At 37.8% G+C, this 22197-nt stretch overlaps 1 protein-coding gene across 3 annotated transcripts in view; it reads left to right on the forward strand.

Annotated features, from left to right (window-relative positions):
- The first annotated feature begins 3433 nt into the window (after window positions 1-3433).
- LOC106078730 (uncharacterized) overlaps window positions 3434-22197 on the forward strand; it is a 30908-nt gene continuing 12144 nt past the window's right edge. The window contains exons 1-5 of one of the 3 annotated variants that reach the window (XM_056025183.1): window positions 3434-3622; window positions 6524-6840; window positions 15315-15522; window positions 16193-16302; window positions 21961-22160. In XM_056025183.1, the coding sequence (XP_055881158.1) occupies window positions 6586-6840; window positions 15315-15522; window positions 16193-16302; window positions 21961-22160 (773 nt within the window). In that variant the 5' untranslated portion in view covers window positions 3434-3622; window positions 6524-6585. Of the gene's footprint in view, window positions 3623-3731; window positions 4031-4461; window positions 4616-6523; window positions 6841-15314; window positions 15523-16192; window positions 16303-21960; window positions 22161-22197 lie in introns of those variants that run through there. The other 2 variants (XM_056025184.1, XM_056025185.1) reach the window with 2 other exon arrangements.

Below are 22197 nucleotides of genomic sequence, written 5' to 3' on the forward strand. Positions count from 1 at the left end.
AAGTAGAAAGTAAGGCGCATGTATGTTATGTATGTCCTGCATAGAAATCAAAACCGTTTCACCAATCTTGATAAAACTTGGCGTTAATGTTCCTTGGGTACTAACTGGGACCGTGATGTATGTATAGTAACCCTAAAACTAACTAAAAACCCTAAAAAAAAAGGTGCCCAACTATATGAAAGTATTAGTATTTCATGGATCCATTCTAGGCCCTGTTTTTTATGTTCAGATCGAAAGGATCTAAATCTACACTTTGCACTTTACTTTGACACATGAAAATACAAAATATAGTCTATTGATTTTATTATTTAGTAAAATTAACCTTCAAATTTGTGTTTCAAAAGTATTTTTACATAAATTCGTTCCTTATATCTGCGAATTTAGAATTCCTGACGTACATTCTTTCATTAGACAAGACCGAAATGTTACACATCTCTCTATTCCTAGGTCTAAAACTCTAATTCAACTCTAAGAGGATAGAACTTCTCTTCGCAAAGATAGTTTTATACTTTAACACATGAACATACTAATTATAGTCCATTCATTTCATATTTTAATCATATTAAATTCAAATTTGTTTTTCTAAAGCATTTTTTATACATTTGTTCGCTATAGCTGCGAAGCCTTTTGGACATACATTTTAATAGTTCCATTCATGAATCGCGTACATCTAACAAAAAAGGTCACGCTTAAGCAGACAGAGGCCTCCTCGCACGCGCAGAACGAACTCAATCCAAGCCAATATTTAACTCTGGATTAGTCTAGATCTATCTCTAACTCAAGATCTAATTCAAAGATGATAGAACTACTTTATACTTTAACACATGAACATACAAAATAAAGTCTATTCATTTCATATTTTAATCAAATATATGTAGGCCTACAAACAAATGTTTTTATTTGAAAAAATAGATTTAGGTCGATTAGCTATTTTGATAGCTCCATTCATACTATTTTTGCATTCACACATTCAGCATTCGCTTTACTTATAACATTATTATTTCGTTTAATTGTTTACAAAACACTCTCAGTGATTATATCGACAGTGATACGCAAATTAAGACCCGCGGGCCGTAGGTGACTAAGTTTTTCTTTTTATTACATTCTTAAAAAAAAACTCACGGACCTCACTGCGGAAGCCTACATCGCTCCTCTTGGCTTCAGCTTCTAAAGGGGTTCTCGAACGAAAATGTTGTTATCTATGGAGTTGCCACCCTGGAATGTGAGAAACACCTTTTTACTATGTTTTATTTCAAGTCATTGTAAAAGTGACTTATACTTTGGATCATTTCCTTTGTATTAGACTCGAGAAAAATATTCAGCTTCATTTTTTCGGATAAATGTGTAGGCAGCACTGATGAATTCGTGTATGTCAGATGATTGTGGATACAATGCACATCTCTCCAAAATACAATCGTGAGAATTATCATGAAAGTATATGGAAAGTTGAACAAGTTCCACTGTTAATGGCTTTTATATTTCGAGCTTTTTTTTTTCGAATTATGCTTTAATGTACAATGACAAGCAAGTTAACATATTCAAGTCCAGACCATGTATCACTGTTGAGCAGTCAAAGTAATCGAGAAAGTGTATATAGATCATGATCATTCACACTCTTCATTGTAATATACCCGCCGCAGCTCATCAATTATACTCGTCGCAAATACAGGAGCAGACGTGAGTAGTCAGAACGAGGTCAGTTTTTAAACCTGTTCACAAAGAACCAAAATGTCGGCTTCCTGTAGGCACGTTGTTCCTAGTGCATGGTTCCTGTAGGCACGTTGTTCCTAGTGCATGGTTCCTGTAGGCACGTTGTTCCTAGTGCATGGTTCCTGTAGGCACGTTGTTCCTAGTGCACGATTCCTAGTTCTACTTGAGGGATACAACAACTGTGCGAATATGAAAGGAAAAAATGGAATGGTCTACAAAAAATACATTTAAATCAAAGGGCACTTTTGGAACAGAGCTCAGTGTTACTGTGTTGTTTTTTTCCTAGAAAGTTCCTGTGGGGAACTACCTAGAAAAAAAAAAGGGAAGGGGCATTTTTTAATTTCGCAAGTAATGGCGGACACAACCCTCACGGCGGCCCCGGGTAGATATATCCGTTAGAGCGAGCGAGAGAGAAAGAGCAAAATAGACTAATAGGGAGGCAAGAGAGAGAAAGAGAGAGAGAAAGAGCAAAATAGACTAATAGGGAGGTAAGAGAGAGAGAGAAAGAGAGAGAGAGAAAGAGCAAAATAGACTAATAGGGAGGCAAGAGAGAGAGAGAAAGAGAGAGAGAGAGAAAGAGAGAGAGAGAAAGAGCAAAATAGGCTAATAGGGAGGCAAGAGAGAGAGAGAAAGAGAGAGAGAGAGAAAGAGCAAAATAGACTAATAGGGAGGCAAGAGAGAGAAAGAGAAAGAGAGAGAAAGAGAGAGAGAAAGTGAGAGAGAGAAAGAGAGAGAGAGAGAAAGAGCAAAATAGACTAATAGGGAGGCAAGAGAGAGAAAGAGAGAGAGAGAAAAAAAAAAGCAAGAGTAAAGTGAATCTGTTAATTGGTATTAATTGCAACATGTGTAATTAAGAGGCTCTGTTGTACTCAAATATTATCGGAATTTTTCATTTTATCGTCAATTAGATAACTTATTTTAATGTTAGTTTACATTTAGGAACTATGTAAGCTGTCCTACTCCATTCAACTGCTACATACCACAACACAGACACTACTCTGGTTACTTCTAACGAAACATTGCAGCATGGAGTGTCCTAAGAGGAGCTGCCTGGTTGTGTCGAGTTAGAAGCCTTGCTTTTAGATCATCCAGCTTTCCACTACGTGAATGCCCAGTAAGGAATGTGGCGAAATTCCTAAAGCCTGTCATCCCAAAGGTCCCGAGTTTGAACCCTGTCCACCTCCACCCCATACCGCCCTGCTGACCAGGACGTAGCAAGTGTTTTTTTCTAAAGGAACTTTCCACATTTATATACAAACAATCTACATAAATCTAAAAAAAAAAACAAAAAAACACAAGATTACAAAAACCGTTTGTGTGGTAACACAAACTCAAAATCGGCCCCCCGAAGTGGTCCACCTAGGCAGGTAAAAAAGGAGGTTTCAATATTTTCAGAAAGAACATCAGAATGAAATGATGGTTCACTTTCGGAAAAGAAAAAAAGTAGCCGTTGCATCGGAACTTTGAATGGTCTAACTCTAAAATGTTATGATGTCGGATTTTCACTATCTTTTCTAGTTTACGAGATCTAAACGGGACAGACGAATGGACAGGCCCTCTTTCGGGGGCCGCTAAAAACGTTTTCTTTTGCCTATTCCTTACAGGTTCACAGATTTACAATTTTACGGTTCAGTTGCAAGGTTAGATGTAGGTCTACACATTTTTAAAACAAGGCTATGTATATTTCTAGCGTCAAGTTTTTACATTTGTTGACTAGAAAGAACTAGAAAAACTGGTCGAGGACTAGTCCTAGAATGTCCTCTTCTTGATCAAATCTCAGTTTCTTGGCGGATGTTGTAGTGTGATGGTGACCGGGGGGTGGGGCGGAAAGTAGAGCACTGTGTGTATGTTTATCGTCTCTACTGTGTGTTCGTTTAGAAAGCAATTTCGTCTGAATTCGGATTTTGGTTAGGTCAGTCTAAATGATAGAAATGTGATAAATATGTAAATTTGTGACACGACATGTTGGTTACATTGATATTAGTTTAATCTTGGTTTATTTATTACTTCATTATGTGTGTATTTCTGCTGAAGCTGTATTGTATCATTATATTCATGTATCTATACAAGCTTAGGATATCTTTTTAAGTGCTTTTTTTTTAAGCCTTGACCTACTTACAGGCCTGTGAAGTGTGTTAACTTGGAGGCAGACGTGTAGAGAGGGGGCCGTGAGACAATTGACCCACTTTTATATTTTCATGTTTAGACTTTTCAGACCTAATTTCTGAGTTCCCCTTTACATTTAAAATCTATGGACTACTTTTTTTTTCAGTAGTGGAATTCATACGGCTGTATCCATTTGAATTCTATCAGGACTTTTGTAATTTAAAAGTTTTACTTTACGAAAAGCAATATTTACTTTACAATACTTGAATTTTAACGTTTTTTTTAATTAATTTATTAATAGTTAAAAGTTAGGCAATCCATCACTTAGTACCGGCACCTATTTATTTTTACAAAAAAAAGCATTATATATATGTATATGTGTGTGTGTGTGTGTGTGTGCGAGCTTAAAACTTTATTTACATTTGTAAAATACTATTGATATTTAATGATCAATATTAGTCAGAGCTGATGTTCTTGCTATTGTAGTTACAATGACCATAAGTTTCATTAAGATGTTACCAAACATGTTGGATAGTCAGAAATGGATGATTAGATCTACTATAACAGCAGTGAAAACGTTAGACCTTACGAGCACTCTCTAGGCCTGCTTCGAGATCACTTACCAAAAATTAAAAACGGGAAAATCCGATGTTTTCACTTTATTTCCACGTTAAGATTTGGTTCTGTTTGAGGTTCAAATTTTGGAGAAATAAATAATGTGTGACTTTCTTGGAGGGGATTAATGTATTACTTGCAGAATTAGGAAATCTATTAATAGCGAAGAAGAAATGTGACTTCAGTATGTTTTTTTTTAATTTGAAGAAAAATATATATATTTCTTTTTGATGTGACCATTTATTAGCATTTAGACACAGTATACGAGATGAATCAAAATAAATACTATCACTCCATGATAAAGATACTTCACACTCTATTTGTTTGAAGTTTGATTTAAGAATGGCTTATTTAGGTGTGGTCAGCCTCCACCACGGAAAGACCAGAGCGCCTCCAAGACTCCGCCCTCTAAGCACAACTTTTAGTTTTGGAACGTCTCTAGATATAACATGGACGTGTTAGAGCCTAGAGGTGGGGGTATTGCTGGGGGGGGTGTGCAGAGACCTGTATGGAGATTATGTAGAGCAGTAAAAATTTACTTGTAGAAATAAAAAACTACACGCTTCATTTCGGAAATTTTTCAGACAACCAATCTACGGATTGGCCCACTTACCCATCACTTCCCATGAATCAACATATAGCCTTGACATACAATGCACCCATCACTTCCCATGAATCAACATTTAGCCTTGACATACAATGCACCCATCACTTCCCATGAATCAACATATAGCCTTGACATACAATGCACCCATCACTTCCCATGAATCAACATATAGCCTTGACATACAATGCACCCATCACTTCCCATGAATCAACATGTAGCCTTGACATACAATGCACCCATCACTTCCCATGAATCAACATATAGCCTTGACATACAATACACCCATCACTTCCCATGAATCAACATGTAGCCTTGACATACAATGCACCCATCACTTACCAAGAATCAACATAGCCTTGGCATACAATACACGCATCACTTCCCAAGAATCAATATAGCCTTGAAATACAATACACGCATCACTTCCCATAAATCAACATATAGCCTTGACATACAATGCACCCATCACTTACCAAGAATCAGCATATAGCCTTGACATACAATGCACCCATCACTTCCCATAAATCAACATATAGCCTTGACATACAATACACGCATCACTTCCCATAAATCAACATATAGCGTTGACATACAATGCACCCATCACTTACCAATTATCAACATATAGCCTTGACATACAATGCATCCATCACTTCCCAAGAATCAACATATAGCCTTAACCTACAATACACCCATCACTTCCCAAGAATCAACATAGCCTTGACATACAATGCACCCATCACTTACCAAGAATCAACATAGCCTTGACATACAATATACCCATCACTTCCCATGAATCAACATGTAGCCTTGACATACAATGCACCCATCACTTACCAAGAATCAACATAGCCTTGGCATACAATACACGCATCACTTCCCAAGAATCAATATAGCCTTGACATACAATACACGCATCACTTCCCATAAATCAACATATAGCCTTGACATACAATGCACCCATCACTTACCAAGAATCAGCATATAGCCTTGACATACAATGCACCCATCACTTCCCATAAATCAACATATAGCCTTGACATACAATACACGCATCACTTCCCATAAATCAACATATAGCGTTGACATACAATGCACCCATCACTTACCAATTATCAACATATAGCCTTGACATACAATGCATCCATCACTTCCCATAAATCAACATATAGCCTTGGCCTACAACACACCCATCACTTCCAATGAATCAGCATAGGCTTGGCCTACAATACACGCATCACTTCCCAAGAATCAACATAGCCTTGGCCTACAATACACGCATCACTTCCCAAGAATCAACATATAGCCTTGACATACAATGCACCCATCACTTACCAAGAATCAGCATATAGCCTTGGCCTACAACACACCCATCACTTCCAATGAATCAGCATAGGCTTGACCTACAACACACTTTTTACACAGAACAGTTATCAGTTAAGTGTTTTTTTTTTCTAAACTGATAGCTTCTTTTTTTTTTCTTAGTTACCATGCTGAAAGCGTTCCAATGCGCAATCTTCTGATTTCTTTATACGCTTGCTCGGACAATGGTCTCTTGTAGAGCCATGCACAGACAACTCCACAAGATGATGAGCTGCATGTTTCTGCGAAACTATCTTCCGGTCACATTTAGGTCAAGGTCTCCCTTGTTTGTTTGTTCCAAATGGATGTCCACATCCACTCTCATAGGTCCAGACAACGTAGTCCGCAGTCACTTGCCGGACATCAACCTACCTACCAATGTCCCATTTCACCAGTTCCTGTTTGAGAAGTGTGACCAGTACAAGAGTCTAGTGGCTGTGGTAAGTAGACATACATTACTGCTTAACTAACAACTTATTTGTGGCATTTTATTTTGTAAGCATTAAATTATATCATACTTTTTGAATGAATGACGTACCAGAGGCGGCCTTAGCAATACGCCATATGGAAAGATCACTTTTGCCAGCGAAATAATACAAATTATTTAGTGCTACCAGTTAAAGAACACAATACTTATCGTATGACTTGTTAGATACTTAGTTAACTGTGTACACACAATACTTATCGTATGACTTGTTAGATACTTAGTTAACTGTGTACACACAATACTTATCGTATGACTTGTTAGATACTTAGTTAACTGTGTACACACAATACTTATCGTATGACTTGTTTGATACTTAGTTAACTGTGTACACACAATACTTATCGTATGACTTGTTAGATACTTAGTTAACTGTGTACACACAATACTTATCGTATGACTTGTTAGATACTTAGTTAACTGTGTACACACAATACTTATCGTATGACTTGTTAGATACTTAGTTAACTGTGTACACACAATACTTATCGTATGACTTGTTAGATAATTAGTTATATGTGTACACACAATACTTATCGTATGACTTGTTAGATACTTAGTTATATGTGTACACACAATACTTATCGTATGACTTGTTAGATACTTAGTTAACTGTGTACACACAATACTTATCGTATGACTTGTTAGATACTTAGTTAACTGTGTAAACACAATACTTATCGTATGACTTGTTAGATGCTTAGTTAACTGTGTACACACAATACTTATCGTATGACTTGTTAGATACTTAGTTAACTGTGTACACACAATACTTATCGTATGACTTGTTAGATACTTAGTTAACTGTGTACACACAATACTTATCGTATGACTTGTTAGATACTTAGTTAACTGTGTACACACAATACTTATCGTATGACTTGTTAGATACTTAGTTAGCTTTGTACACTAAATACTTATCGTATGACTTGTTAGATACTTAGTTAACTCTGTACACACAATACTTATCGTATGACTTGTTAGATACTTAGTTAACTGTGTACACACAATACTTATCGTATGACTTGTTAGATACTTAGTTAAATGTGTACACACAATACTTATCTTGTGACTTGTTAGATACTTAGTTAACTGTGTACACACAATACTTATCGTATGACTTGTTAGATACTTAGTTAACTGTGTACACACAATACTTATCGTATGACTTGTTAGATACTTAGTTAACTGTGTACACACAATACTTATCGTATGACTTGTTAGATACATAGTTAACTGTGTACACACAATACTTATCATATGACTTGTAGATACTTAGTTAACTGTGTACACACAATACTTATCGTATGACTTGTTAGATACTTAGTTAACTGTGTACACACAATACTTATCGTATGACTTGTTAGATACTTAGTTAACTGTGTACACACAATACTTATCGTATGACTTGTTAGATACTTAGTTAACTGTGTACACACAATACTTATCGTATGACTTGTTAGATACTTAGTTAACTGTGTACACACAATACTTATCGTATGACTTGTTAGATACTTAGTTAACTGTGTACACACAATACTTATCGTATGACTTGTTAGATACTTAGTTAACTGTGTACACACAATACTTATCGTATGACTTGTTAGATACTTAGTTAACTGTGTACACACAATACTTATCGTATGACTCGTTAGATACTTAGTTAACTGTGTACACACAATACTTATCGTATGGCTTGTTAGATACTTAGTTAGCCGTGTACACACAATACTTATCGTATGACTTGTAAGATACTTAGTTAACTGTGTACACACAATACTTATCGTATGACTCGTTAGATACTTAGTTAACTGTGTACACACAATACTTATCGTATGGCTTGTTAGATACTTAGTTAGCCGTGTACACACAATACTTATCGTATGACTTGTTAGATACTTAGTTAACTGTGTACACACAATACTTATCGTATGACTTGTTAGATACTTAGTTAACTGTGTACACACAAAACTTATCGTATGACTTGTTAGATACTTAGTTAACTGTGTACACACAATACTTATCGTATGACTTGTTAGATACTTAGTTAACTGTGTACACACAATACTTATCGTATGACTTGTTAGATACTTAGTTAACTGTGTACACACAATACTTATCGTATGACTTGTTAGATACTTAGTTAACTGTGTACACACAATACTTATCGTATGACTTGTTAGATACTTAGTTAACTGTGTACACACAATACTTATCGTATGACTTGTTAGATACTTAGTTAACTGTGTACACACAATACTTATCGTATGACTTGTTAGATACTTAGTTAACTGTGTACACACAATACTTATCGTATGACTTGTTAGATACTTAGTTAACTGTGTACACACAATACTTATCGTATGACTTGTTAGATACTTAGTTTACTGTGTACACACAATACTTATCGTATGGCTTGTTAGATACTTCGTTAGCCGTGTACACACAATACTTATCGTATGACTTCTTAGATACTTAGTTAGCCGTGTACACACAATACTTATCGTATGACTTCTTAGATACTTAGTTAGCTGTGTACACACAATATTTATCGTATGACTTGTTAGATACTTATTTAACTTTGTACACTAAATACTTATCGTATGACTTGTTAGATACTTAGTTAACTGTGTACACACAATACTTATCGTATGACTTGTTAGATACTTAGTTAACTGTGTACACACAACACTTATCGTATGACTTGTTAGATACTTAGTTAACTGTGTACACACAATACTTATCGTATGACTTGTTAGATACTTAGTTAACTGTGTACACACAATACTTATCGTATGACTTGTAAGATACTTAGTAAACTGTGTACGCACAATACTTATCGTATGACTTGTTAGATTCTTAGTTAACTATGTACGCACAATACTTATCGTATGACTTGTTAGATACTTAGTTAACTGTGTACACACAATACTTATCGTATGACTTGTTAGATAATTAGTTAACTGTGTACACACAATACTTATCGTATGACTTGTTAGATACTTAGTTAACTGTGTACACATAATACTTATCGTATGACTTCTTAGATACTTAGTTAGCCGTGTACACACAATACTTATCGTATGACTTCTTAGATACTTAGTTAGCTGTGTACACACAATACTTATCGTATGACTTGTTAGATACTTAGTTAACTTTGTACACTAAATACTTATCGTATGACTTTTTAGATACTTAGTTAACTCTGTACACACAATACTTATCGTATGACTTGTTAGATACTTAGTTTACTGTGTACACAATACTTATCGTATGACTTGTTAGATACTTAGTTAACTGTGTACACACAATACTTATCGTATGACTTGTTAGATACTTAGTTAACTGTGTACACACAATACTTATCGTATGACTTGTTAGATACTTAGTTAATTGTGTACACACAATACTTATCGTATGACTTGTTAGATACTTAGTTAACTGTGTACACACAATACTTATCGTATGACTTGTTAGATACTTAGTTAACTGTGTACACACAATACTTATCGTATGACTTGTTAGATACTTAGTTAACTGTGTACACACGATACTTATCGTATGACTTGTTAGATACTTAGTTAACTGTGTACACACAATACTTATCGTATGACTTGTTAGATACTTAGTTAACTGTGTACTCACAATACTTATCATATGACTTGTTAGATACTTAGTTAACTGTGTACACACAATACTTATCTTGTGACTTGTTAGATACTTAGTTAACTGTGTACACACAATACTTATCGTATGACTTGTTAGATACTTAGTTAACTGTGTACACACAATACTTATCGTATGACTTGTTAGATACTTAGTTAACTGTGTACACACAATACTTATCGTATGACTTGTTAGATACTTAGTTAACTGTGTACACACAATACTTATCATATGACTTGTTAGATACTTAGTTAACTGTGTACACACAATACTTATCATATGACTTGTTAGATACTTAGTTAACTGTGTACACACAATACTTATCATATGTCTTGTTAGATACTTAGTTAACTGTGTACACACAATACTTATCGTATGACTTGTTAGATACTTAGTTAACTGTGTACACACAATACTTATCGTATGACTTGTTAGATACTTAGTTAACTGTGTACACACAATACTTATCGTATGACTTGTTAGATACTTAGTTAACTGTGTACACACAATACTTATCGTATGACTTGTTAGATACTTAGTTAACTGTGTACACACAATACTTATCGTATGACTTGTTAGATACTTAGTTAACTGTGTACACACAATACTTATCGTATGACTTGTTAGATACTTAGTTAACTGTGTACACACAATACTTATCGTATGACTCGTTAGATACTTAGTTAACTGTGTACACACAATACTTATCGTATGGCTTGTTAGATACTTAGTTAGCCGTGTACACACAATACTTATCGTATGACTGGTTAGATACTTAGTTAACTGTGTACACACAATACTTATCGTATGACTTGTTAGATACTTAGTTAACTGTGTACACACAATACTTATCGTATGACTTGTTAGATACTTAGTTAACTGTGTACACACAATACTTATCGTATGACTTGTTAGATACTTAGTTAACTGTGTACACTAAATACTTATCGTATGACTCGTTAGATACTTAGTTAACTGTGTACACACAATACTTATCGTATGGCTTGTTAGATACTTAGTTAGCCTTGTACACACAATACTTATCGTATGACTTGTTAGATACTTAGTTAACTGTGTACACACAAAACTTATCGTATGACTTGTTAGATACTTAGTTAACTGTGTACACACAAAACTTATCGTATGACTTGTTAGATACTTAGTTAACTGTGTACACACAAAACTTATCGTATGACTTGTTAGATAATTAGTTAACTGTGTACACACAATACTTATCGTATGACTTGTTAGATAATTAGTTAACTGTGTACACACAATACTTATCGTATGACTTGTTAGATACTTAGTTAGCCGTGTACACACAATACTTATCGTATGACTTGTTAGATACTTAGTTAACTGTGTACACACAATACTTATCGTATGACTTGTTAGATACTTAGTTAACTGTGTACACACAATACTTATCGTATTACTTGTTAGATACTTAATTAACTGTGTACACACAATACTTATCGTATGACTTGTTAGATACTTAGTTAACTGTGTACACACAATACTTATCGTATGACTTGTTAGATACTTAGTTAACTGTGTACACCCAATACTTATCGTATGACTTGTTAGATACTTAGTTAACTGTGTACACACAATACTTATCGTATGACTTGTTAGATACTTAGTTAACTGTGTACACACAATACTTATCGTATGACTTGTTAGATACTTAGTTAACTGTGTACACACAATACTTATCGTATGACTTGTTAGATACTTAGTTAACTGTGTACACACAATACTTATCGTATGACCTGTTAGATACTTAGTTAACTGTGTACACACAATACTTATCGTATGACTTGTTAGATACATAGTTAACTGTGTACACACAATACTTATCATATGACTTGTTAGATACTTCGTTAACTGTGTACACACAATACTTATCGTATGACTTGTTAGATACTTAGTTAACTGTGTACACACAATACTTATCGTATGACTTGTTAGATACTTAGTTAACTGTGTACACACAATACTTATCGTATGACTTGTTAGATACTTAGTTAACTGTGTACACACAATACTTATCGTATGACTTGTTAGATACTTAGTTAACTGTGTACACACAATACTTATCGTATGACTTGTTAGATACTTATTTAACTGTGTACACACAATACTTATCGTATGACTTGTTAGATACTTAGTTAACTGTGTACACACAATACTTATCGTATGACTTGTTAGATAATTAGTTAACTGTGTACACACAATACTTATCGTATGACTTGTTAGATACTTAGTTATCTGTGTACACACAATACTTATCTTGTGACTTGTTAGATACTTAGTTAACTGTGTACACACAATACTTAACGTATGACTTGTTAGATACTTAGTTAACTGTGTACACACAATACTTATCGTATGACTTGTTAGATACTTAGTTAACTGTGTACACACAATACTTATCGTATGACTTAGTTTTTAGTTAACTGTATACACACAATACTTATCGTATGACTTGTTAGATACTTAGTTAACTGTGTACACACAATACTTATCGTATGACTTGTTAGATACATAGTTAACTGTGTACACACAATACTTATCATATGACTTGTTAGATACTTAGTTAACTGTGTACACACAATACTTATCTTGTGACTTGTTTGATACTTAGTTAACTGTGTACACACAATACTTATCTTGTGACTTGTTAGATACTTAGTTAACTGTGTACACACAATACTTATCGTATGACTTGTTAGATACTTAGTTAACTGTGTACACACAATACTTATCGTATGACTTGTTAGATACTTAGTTAACTGTGTACACACAATACTTATCGTATGACTTGTTAGATACTTAGTTAACTGTGTACACACAATACTTATCGTATGACTTGTTAGATACTTAGTTAGCTGTGTACACACAATACTTATCGTATGACTTGTTAGATACTTAGTTAGCTGTGTACACACAATACTTATCGTATGACTTGTTAGATACTTAGTTAACTGTGTACACACAATACTTATCGTATGACTTGTTAGATACTTAGTTAACTGTGTACACACAATACTTATCGTATGACTTGTTAGATACTTAGTTAACTGTGTACACACAATACTTATCGTATGACTTGTTAGATACTTAGTTAACTGTGTACACACAATACTTATCGTATGACTTGTTAGATACTTAGTTATCTGTGTACACACAATACTTATCGTATGACTCGTTAGATACTTAGTTAACTGTGTACACACAATACTTATCGTATGGCTTGTTAGATACTTTGTTAGCCGTGTACACACAATACTTATCGTATGACTTCTTAGATACTTAGTTAGCTGTGTACACACAATACTTATCGTATGACTTGTTAGATACTTAGTTAATATGTACACACAATACTTATCGTATGACTTGTTAGATACTTAGTTAACTGTGTACACACAATACTTATCGTATGACTTGTTAGATACTTAGTTAACTGTGTACACACAATACTTATCGTATGACTTGTTAGATATATAGTTAACTGTGTACACACAAAACTTATCGTATGACTTGTTAGATACTTAGTTAACTGTGTACACACAATACTTATCGTATGACTTGTTAGATACTTAGTTAACTGTGTACACACAATTCTTATCGTATGACTTGTTAGATACTTAGTTAACTGTGTACACACTACTTATCTTGTGACTTGTTAGATACTTAGTTAACTTTGTACACACAATACTTATCGTATGACTTGTTAGATACTTAGTTAACTGTGTACACACAATACTTATTGTATGACTTGTTAGATACTTAGTTAACTGTGTACACACAATACTTATCGTATGACTTGTTAGATACATAGTTAACTGTGTACACACAATACTTATCGTATGACTTGTTAGATACTTAGTTAACTGTGTACACACAATACTTATCGTATGACTTTTTAGATACTTCGTTAACTGTGTACACACAATACTTATCGTATGACTTGTTAGATACTTAGTTAACTGTGTACACACAATACTTATCGTATGACTTGTTAGATACTTAGTTAACTGTGTACACACAATACTTATCGTATGACTTGTTAGATACTTAGTTAACTGTGTACACACAATACTTATCGTATGACTTGTTAGATACTTAGTTAACTGTGTACACACAATACTTATCGTATGACTTGTTAGATACTTAGTTAACTGTGTACACACAATACTTATCGTATGACTTGTTAGATACTTAGTTAGCCGTGTATACACAATACTTATCGTATGACTTGTAAGATACTTAGATAACTGTGTACGCCGGAAACACCAAAAAGACAGCTAATTGTTATTCACATTTGGTGGAAAGCTCCAATGAAAGACGGCGGTAGGAACTGTGGGACTGTGAGTCGCAACTTCTTTTTTTTTTCTTACGTTGCTTTCCAGAATCTCCTTCCGTTTCCGGTAAAATGGCGGTTGTTCGTCGTATGAACCCCACGCCCTTCTTGTAAACCAGGGGTTCTCAAACTGTGGATCGCCACCCCTTGGGGGCCGATTGACGATTTACCAGGGGTCGCCAAAGACCATCGAAAAAATGAATTGTTTTGTCTATTCTTCTATTGCTATGTGTGTGTGTGGGGGGGGGGGTCGCGGCAGAGTGGGCGGTTTGTAAAAAGGGGTCGCCGAGCATAAAAGATTGAGAACCGCTAATAAATGTAAACCATTATCTAGTGACGCGTGATCACCACTAAAAAAATGTCGCTTGCTGATGAATTGTGAGCTTTTCCTTTTACAGGAGGAGTTCTCCAATGGACAGAGCTACACGTTTGGCCAACTTAAAGAGAAGGCTATCAGAGTGGCCAGTGGCCTGCATCGCTTGGGTTATCGAAAAGGTGACGTCATCTCCGTGTTCTCCACAAACCACATCAATTATTCCGTCCTGATGTTTGCCTGTGCCGCCACTGGCGTGTGGTTCAGTGCTGTCAACCCTTTGTACAAAGAAGGTAACTTTTTTTTTCCACTAAATAAGTTATGAAATTATTTGTGGTTTTGGCACTAGAGACTAAGACTTTTAAGAAAGCAGTGTAGTAATTTTTCTTAGGTCGTTCATTTTGCTAGTAGTGATGCCAAGACTTAATCTTGGTTCTAAGTCACTGCTCGCTTCCTTTGATCAGTCAAGGGATGCAAAAAAAGAAAGACCATCTAAGCTGAAAGGATTCTTGCTTGGGGTTCTTGTGTTTCTTTCTTGGGCACTAGCTATTAGAAATGGAAGCTTGCAGATATATCAACACTACTGACCACTGTTTCCTCATGTCGAGTGAAATGAACGTTGTATACATAAATATTTCCTTGGGCACTAGCTATTAGAAATGGAAGCTTGCAGATATATCAACACTACTGACCCACTGTTTCCTCATGTCGAGTGAAATGAACGTTGTATACATAAATATTTCCTTGGGCACTAGCTATTAGAAATGGAAGCTTGCAGATATATCAACACTACTGACCCACTGTTTCCTCATGTCGAGTGAAATGAACGTTGTATACATAAATATTTCCTTGGGCACTAGCTAGTAGAAATGGAAGCTTGCAGATATATCAACACTACTGACCCACTGTTTCCTCATGTCGGGGTAAATGACTACATTTGTATATACATAAATATTTCCTTAGATGAGCTACGTTACCAGTTGGTTCACAGCAATTCTAAAGCTGTGTTTACGACAGCCAGCTTTGTTTCCACGGTAACGGCGGCAGTGAGACATAAAGGCATTCAGATCAAGGTAAACTATGTTAAAAGAAATTAAAAATGACTTTTCATTCATAAACGTGATAACTATAACTGTAACAAACATTCTTTCTATTTTGAAAATTCTATTAATACCTATGGACTATCGCCAGACGTTGTAACGTAAATTATATTAGTAGACGATATGGTTTAAATATGACTCATTAATTAATTCCTTTAGTTCTAGTGACATAATTCTCCTCAGTAAAAGACGGCATTGGTTGTGCTATAGGGCGCCAAAATAAATGACGCGGAATTTGATGTAGAACAAGTGTATTGCTTCATCGGAAACATTATTTAAAAATTCGCTTGCTTTAAAGTAACTACATAAATTCATACCATTTTTGTACATGCTGGTCAAAGTAAAAAAAGGGTTCTCAAGTAAAAATAAATAAATAAAATAATAAATAATTATTTCTATTTCCACAAATTATCATTCTCCTATCGACCAAAAACTCATGTTACGTGGGCGTGGCAACGAGCTATGATCTAACTGTCTAGGTTTCCACGCCCTGGCCTACAACGAGCTATGATCCAACTGTCTAGGTTTCCACGCTCTGGTCTACAACGAGATATGATCCAACTGTCTAGGTTTCCACGCTCTGGCCTACAAAGAGCTATGATCTAACTGTCTAGGTTTCTACGCTCTGGCCTACAACGAGCTATGATCTAACTGTCTAGGTTTCCACGCTCTGGCCTACAACGAGCTATGATCCAACTGTCTAGGTTTCCACGCTCTGGTCTACAACGAGATATGATCCAACTGTCTAGGTTTCCACGCTCTGGCCTACAAAGAGCTATGATCTAACTGTCTAGGTTTCTACGCTCTGGCCTACAACGAGCTATGATCTAACTGTCTAGGTTTCCACGCTCTGGCCTACAACGAGCTATGATCCAACTGTCTAGGTTTCCACGCCCTGGCCTACAACGAGATATGATCTAACTGTCTAGGTTTCCACGCTCTGGCCTACAACGAGCTATGATCCAACTGTCTAGGTTTCCACGCCCTGGCCTACAACGAGATATGATCCAAATGTCTAGGTTTCCACGCTCTGGCCTACAACGAGCTATGATCTAACTGTCTAGGTTTCCACGCCCTGGCCTACAACGAGCTATGATCTAACTGTCTAGGTTTCCACGCTCTGGCCTACAACGAGATATGATCTAACTGTCTAGGTTTCCACGCTCTGGCCTACAACGAGATATGATCCAACTGTCTAGGTTTCCACGCTCTGGCCTACAACGAGCTATGATCTAACTGTCTAGGTTTCCACGCTCTGGCCTACAACGAGATATGATCCAACTGTCTAGGTTTCCACGCTCTGGCCTACAACGAGATATGATCCAACTGTCTAGGTTTCCAAGTTCTGACCTACAACGAGATATGATCTAACTGTCTAGGTTTCTACGCTCTGGCCTACAACGAGATATGATCCTACTGTCTAGGTTTCCAAGCTCTGGCCTACAACGAGCTATGATCTAACTGTCTAGGTTTCCACGCTCTGGCCTACAACGAGATATGATCCAACTGTCTAGGTTTCCACGCTCTGGCCTACAACGAGATATGATCCAACTGTCTAGGTTTCCACGCTCTGGCCTACAACGAGATATGATCCAACTGTCTAGGTTTCCACGCTCTGGCCTACAACGAGATATGATCCAACTGTCTAGGTTTCCACGCTCTGGCCTACAACGAGATATGATCCAACTGTCTAGGTTTCCACGCTCTGGCCTACAACGAGCTATGATCTAACTGTCTAGGTTTCCACGCTCCGGCCTACAACGAGATATGATCCAACTGTCCTGGTTTCCACGCTCTGGCCTACAACGAGATATGATCCAACTGTCTAGGTTTCCACGCTCTGGCCTACAACGAGATATGATCTAACTGTCTAGGTTTCTACGCTCTGGCCTACAACGAGATATGATCCTACTGTCTAGGTTTCCAAGCTCTGGCCTACAACGAGCTATGATCTAACTGTCTAGGTTTCCACGCTCTGGCCTACAACGAGATATGATCCAACTGTCTAGGTTTCCACGCTCTGGCCTACAACGAGATATGATCCAACTGTCTAGGTTTCCACGCTCTGGCCTACAACGAGATATGATCTAACTGTCTAGGTTTCCAAGCTCTGACCTACAACGAGATATGATCTAACTGTCTAGGTTTCTACGCTCTGGCCTACAACGAGATATGATCCTACTGTCTAGGTTTCCAAGCTCTGGCCTACAACGAGCTATGATCTAACTGTCTAGGTTTCCACGCTCTGGCCTACAACGAGATATGATCCAACTGTCTAGGTTTCCACGCTCTGGCCTACAACGAGATATGATCCAACTGTCTAGGTTTCCACGCTCTGGCCTACAACGAGATATGATCCAACTGTCTAGGTTTCCACGCTCTGGCCTACAACGAGATATGATCCAACTGTCTAGGTTTCCACGCTCTGGCCTACAACGAGACATGATCCAACTGTCTAGGTTTCCACGCTCTGGCCTACAACGAGATATGATCCAACTGTCTAGGTTTCCACGCTCTTGCCTACAACGAGATATGATCCAACTGTCTAGGTTTCCACGCTATGGCCTACAACGAGATATGATCCAACTGTCTAGGTTTCCACGCTCTGGCCTACAACGAGATATGATCCAACTGTCTAGGTTTCCACGCTCTGGCCTACAACGAGATATGATCCAACTGTCTAGGTTTCCACGCTCTGGCCTACAACGAGCTATGATCTAACTGTCTAGGTTTCCACGCTCTGGCCTACAACGAGCTATGATCTAACTGTCTAGGTTTCCACGCTCTGGCCTACAACGAGATATGATCCAACTGTCTAGGTTTCCACGCTCTGGCCTACAACGAGACATGATCCAACTGTCTAGGTTTCCACGCTCTGGCCTACAACGAGATATGATCCAACTGTCTAGGTTTCCACGCTCTGGCCTACAACGAGCTATGATCCAACTGTCTAGGTTTCCACGCTCTGGTCTACAACGAGATATGATCCAACTGTCTAGGTTTCCACGCTCTGGCCTACAAAGAGCTATGATCTAACTGTCTAGGTTTCTACGCTCTGGCCTACAACGAGCTATGATCTAACTGTCTAGGTTTCCACGCTCTGGCCTACAACGAGCTATGATCCAACTGTCTAGGTTTCCACGCTCTGGTCTACAACGAGATATGATCCAACTGTCTAGGTTTCCACGCTCTGGCCTACAAAGAGCTATGATCTAACTGTCTAGGTTTCTACGCTCTGGCCTACAACGAGCTATGATCTAACTGTCTAGGTTTCCACGCTCTGGCCTACAACGAGCTATGATCCAACTGTCTAGGTTTCCACGCCCTGGCCTACAACGAGATATGATCTAACTGTCTAGGTTTCCACGCTCTGGCCTACAACGAGCTATGATCCAACTGTCTAGGTTTCCACGCCCTGGCCTACAACGAGATATGATCCAAATGTCTAGGTTTCCACGCTCTGGCCTACAACGAGCTATGATCTAACTGTCTAGGTTTCCACGCCCTGGCCTACAACGAGCTATGATCTAACTGTCTAGGTTTCCACGCTCTGGCCTACAACGAGATATGATCTAACTGTCTAGGTTTCCACGCTCTGGCCTACAACGAGATATGATCCAACTGTCTAGGTTTCCACGCTCTGGCCTACAACGAGCTATGATCTAACTGTCTAGGTTTCCACGCTCTGGCCTACAACGAGATATGATCCAACTGTCTAGGTTTCCACGCTCTGGCCTACAACGAGATATGATCCAACTGTCTAGGTTTCCAAGTTCTGACCTACAACGAGATATGATCTAACTGTCTAGGTTTCTACGCTCTGGCCTACAACGAGATATGATCCTACTGTCTAGGTTTCCAAGCTCTGGCCTACAACGAGCTATGATCTAACTGTCTAGGTTTCCACGCTCTGGCCTACAACGAGATATGATCCAACTGTCTAGGTTTCCACGCTCTGGCCTACAACGAGATATGATCCAACTGTCTAGGTTTCCACGCTCTGGCCTACAACGAGATATGATCCAACTGTCTAGGTTTCCACGCTCTGGCCTACAACGAGATATGATCCAACTGTCTAGGTTTCCACGCTCTGGCCTACAACGAGATATGATCCAACTGTCTAGGTTTCCACGCTCTGGCCTACAACGAGCTATGATCTAACTGTCTAGGTTTCCACGCTCCGGCCTACAACGAGATATGATCCAACTGTCCTGGTTTCCACGCTCTGGCCTACAACGAGATATGATCCAACTGTCTAGGTTTCCACGCTCTGGCCTACAACGAGATATGATCTAACTGTCTAGGTTTCTACGCTCTGGCCTACAACGAGATATGATCCTACTGTCTAGGTTTCCAAGCTCTGGCCTACAACGAGCTATGATCTAACTGTCTAGGTTTCCACGCTCTGGCCTACAACGAGATATGATCCAACTGTCTAGGTTTCCACGCTCTGGCCTACAACGAGATATGATCCAACTGTCTAGGTTTCCACGCTCTGGCCTACAACGAGATATGATCTAACTGTCTAGGTTTCCAAGCTCTGACCTACAACGAGATATGATCTAACTGTCTAGGTTTCTACGCTCTGGCCTACAACGAGATATGATCCTACTGTCTAGGTTTCCAAGCTCTGGCCTACAACGAGCTATGATCTAACTGTCTAGGTTTCCACGCTCTGCCCTACAACGAGATATGATCCAACTGTCTAGGTTTCCACACTCTGGCCTACAACGAGATATGATCTAACTGTCTAGGTTTCCACGCTCTGGCCTACAACGAGCTATGATCTAACTGTCTAGGTTTCCACGCTCTGGCCTACAACGAGCTATGATCTAACTGTCTAGGTTTCCACGCTCTGGCCTACAACGAGATATGATCCAACTGTCTAGGTTTCCACGCTCTGGCCTACAACGAGCTATGATCTAACTGTCTAGGTTTCCACGCTCTGGCCTACAACGAGCTATGATCTAACTGTCTAGGTTTCCACGCTCTGGCCTACAACGAGATATGATCCAACTGTCTAGGTTTCCACGCTCTGGCCTACAATGACGGTTGGGCGGCAAGCTGTCTTATTAAAGACCTGTACATTTGTTGAGAATAAAGTATGAATTAGATTACTTGTTTAATGAAAGTCCAGTCCAGCGGTGTAGCATCCGTGGTGCGAAGGGGTTCAATGAACCCTGGCCCATGACGAATAGGGGCCCACCAAGGTACTTACAAAAAAATTTAAAACAAAAGTTAATGACTACAAGGACTTAGATGCACTGACCCTTATATAATTTACTATGTTTCTAACAGAGATATAGCAAAAGAAAAGCTACGCTACGATTACCATTGCGATTTCCCCTAGAGACCGATTTGGTCGAATGGCGCGAGAGGAGCTAGAGTTTAAGTAAGCGTCTAAAAAGTGCATTGAATGTAATGACTCCATTACTTCTAGTAAGTAGTACCGACAAAAGAATGTTTTATTTTTAAATGTACTGATGCTTACTTGACAGCAAGATCTGTTTTTGTTTTACTCAATGTAGGGAAGGGGGGCCCACACTCATATTCTTGAACCCGTGCCCACGGGCACCTTTCTGCGCCACTGATCCAGTCATTTATTTTCAAGAATGTTTTCTGTATCCACAGGATCTCTTTGTGTTTGGGGAAGCGGAAGGATTTCGACCGTTTCAGACTTTACTGGATGACGATGGTCGAATGTTTCCAGACGTGGATATTAATCCAGTGGAGGATGTTTTTGTTTTACCTTACTCTAGCGGTACAACTGGATTACCTAAAGGTGTAATGTTAACACATTATAACTGTATGGCCAACTGTCTACAGATTGCGTGAGTTTTGGTATCTATAGCTTTACATTATGATGTT

Source organism: Biomphalaria glabrata, chromosome 3 (assembly GCF_947242115.1).
Source record: "Biomphalaria glabrata chromosome 3, xgBioGlab47.1, whole genome shotgun sequence".
In the NCBI taxonomy this organism is placed as follows: domain Eukaryota; kingdom Metazoa; phylum Mollusca; class Gastropoda; family Planorbidae; genus Biomphalaria; species Biomphalaria glabrata.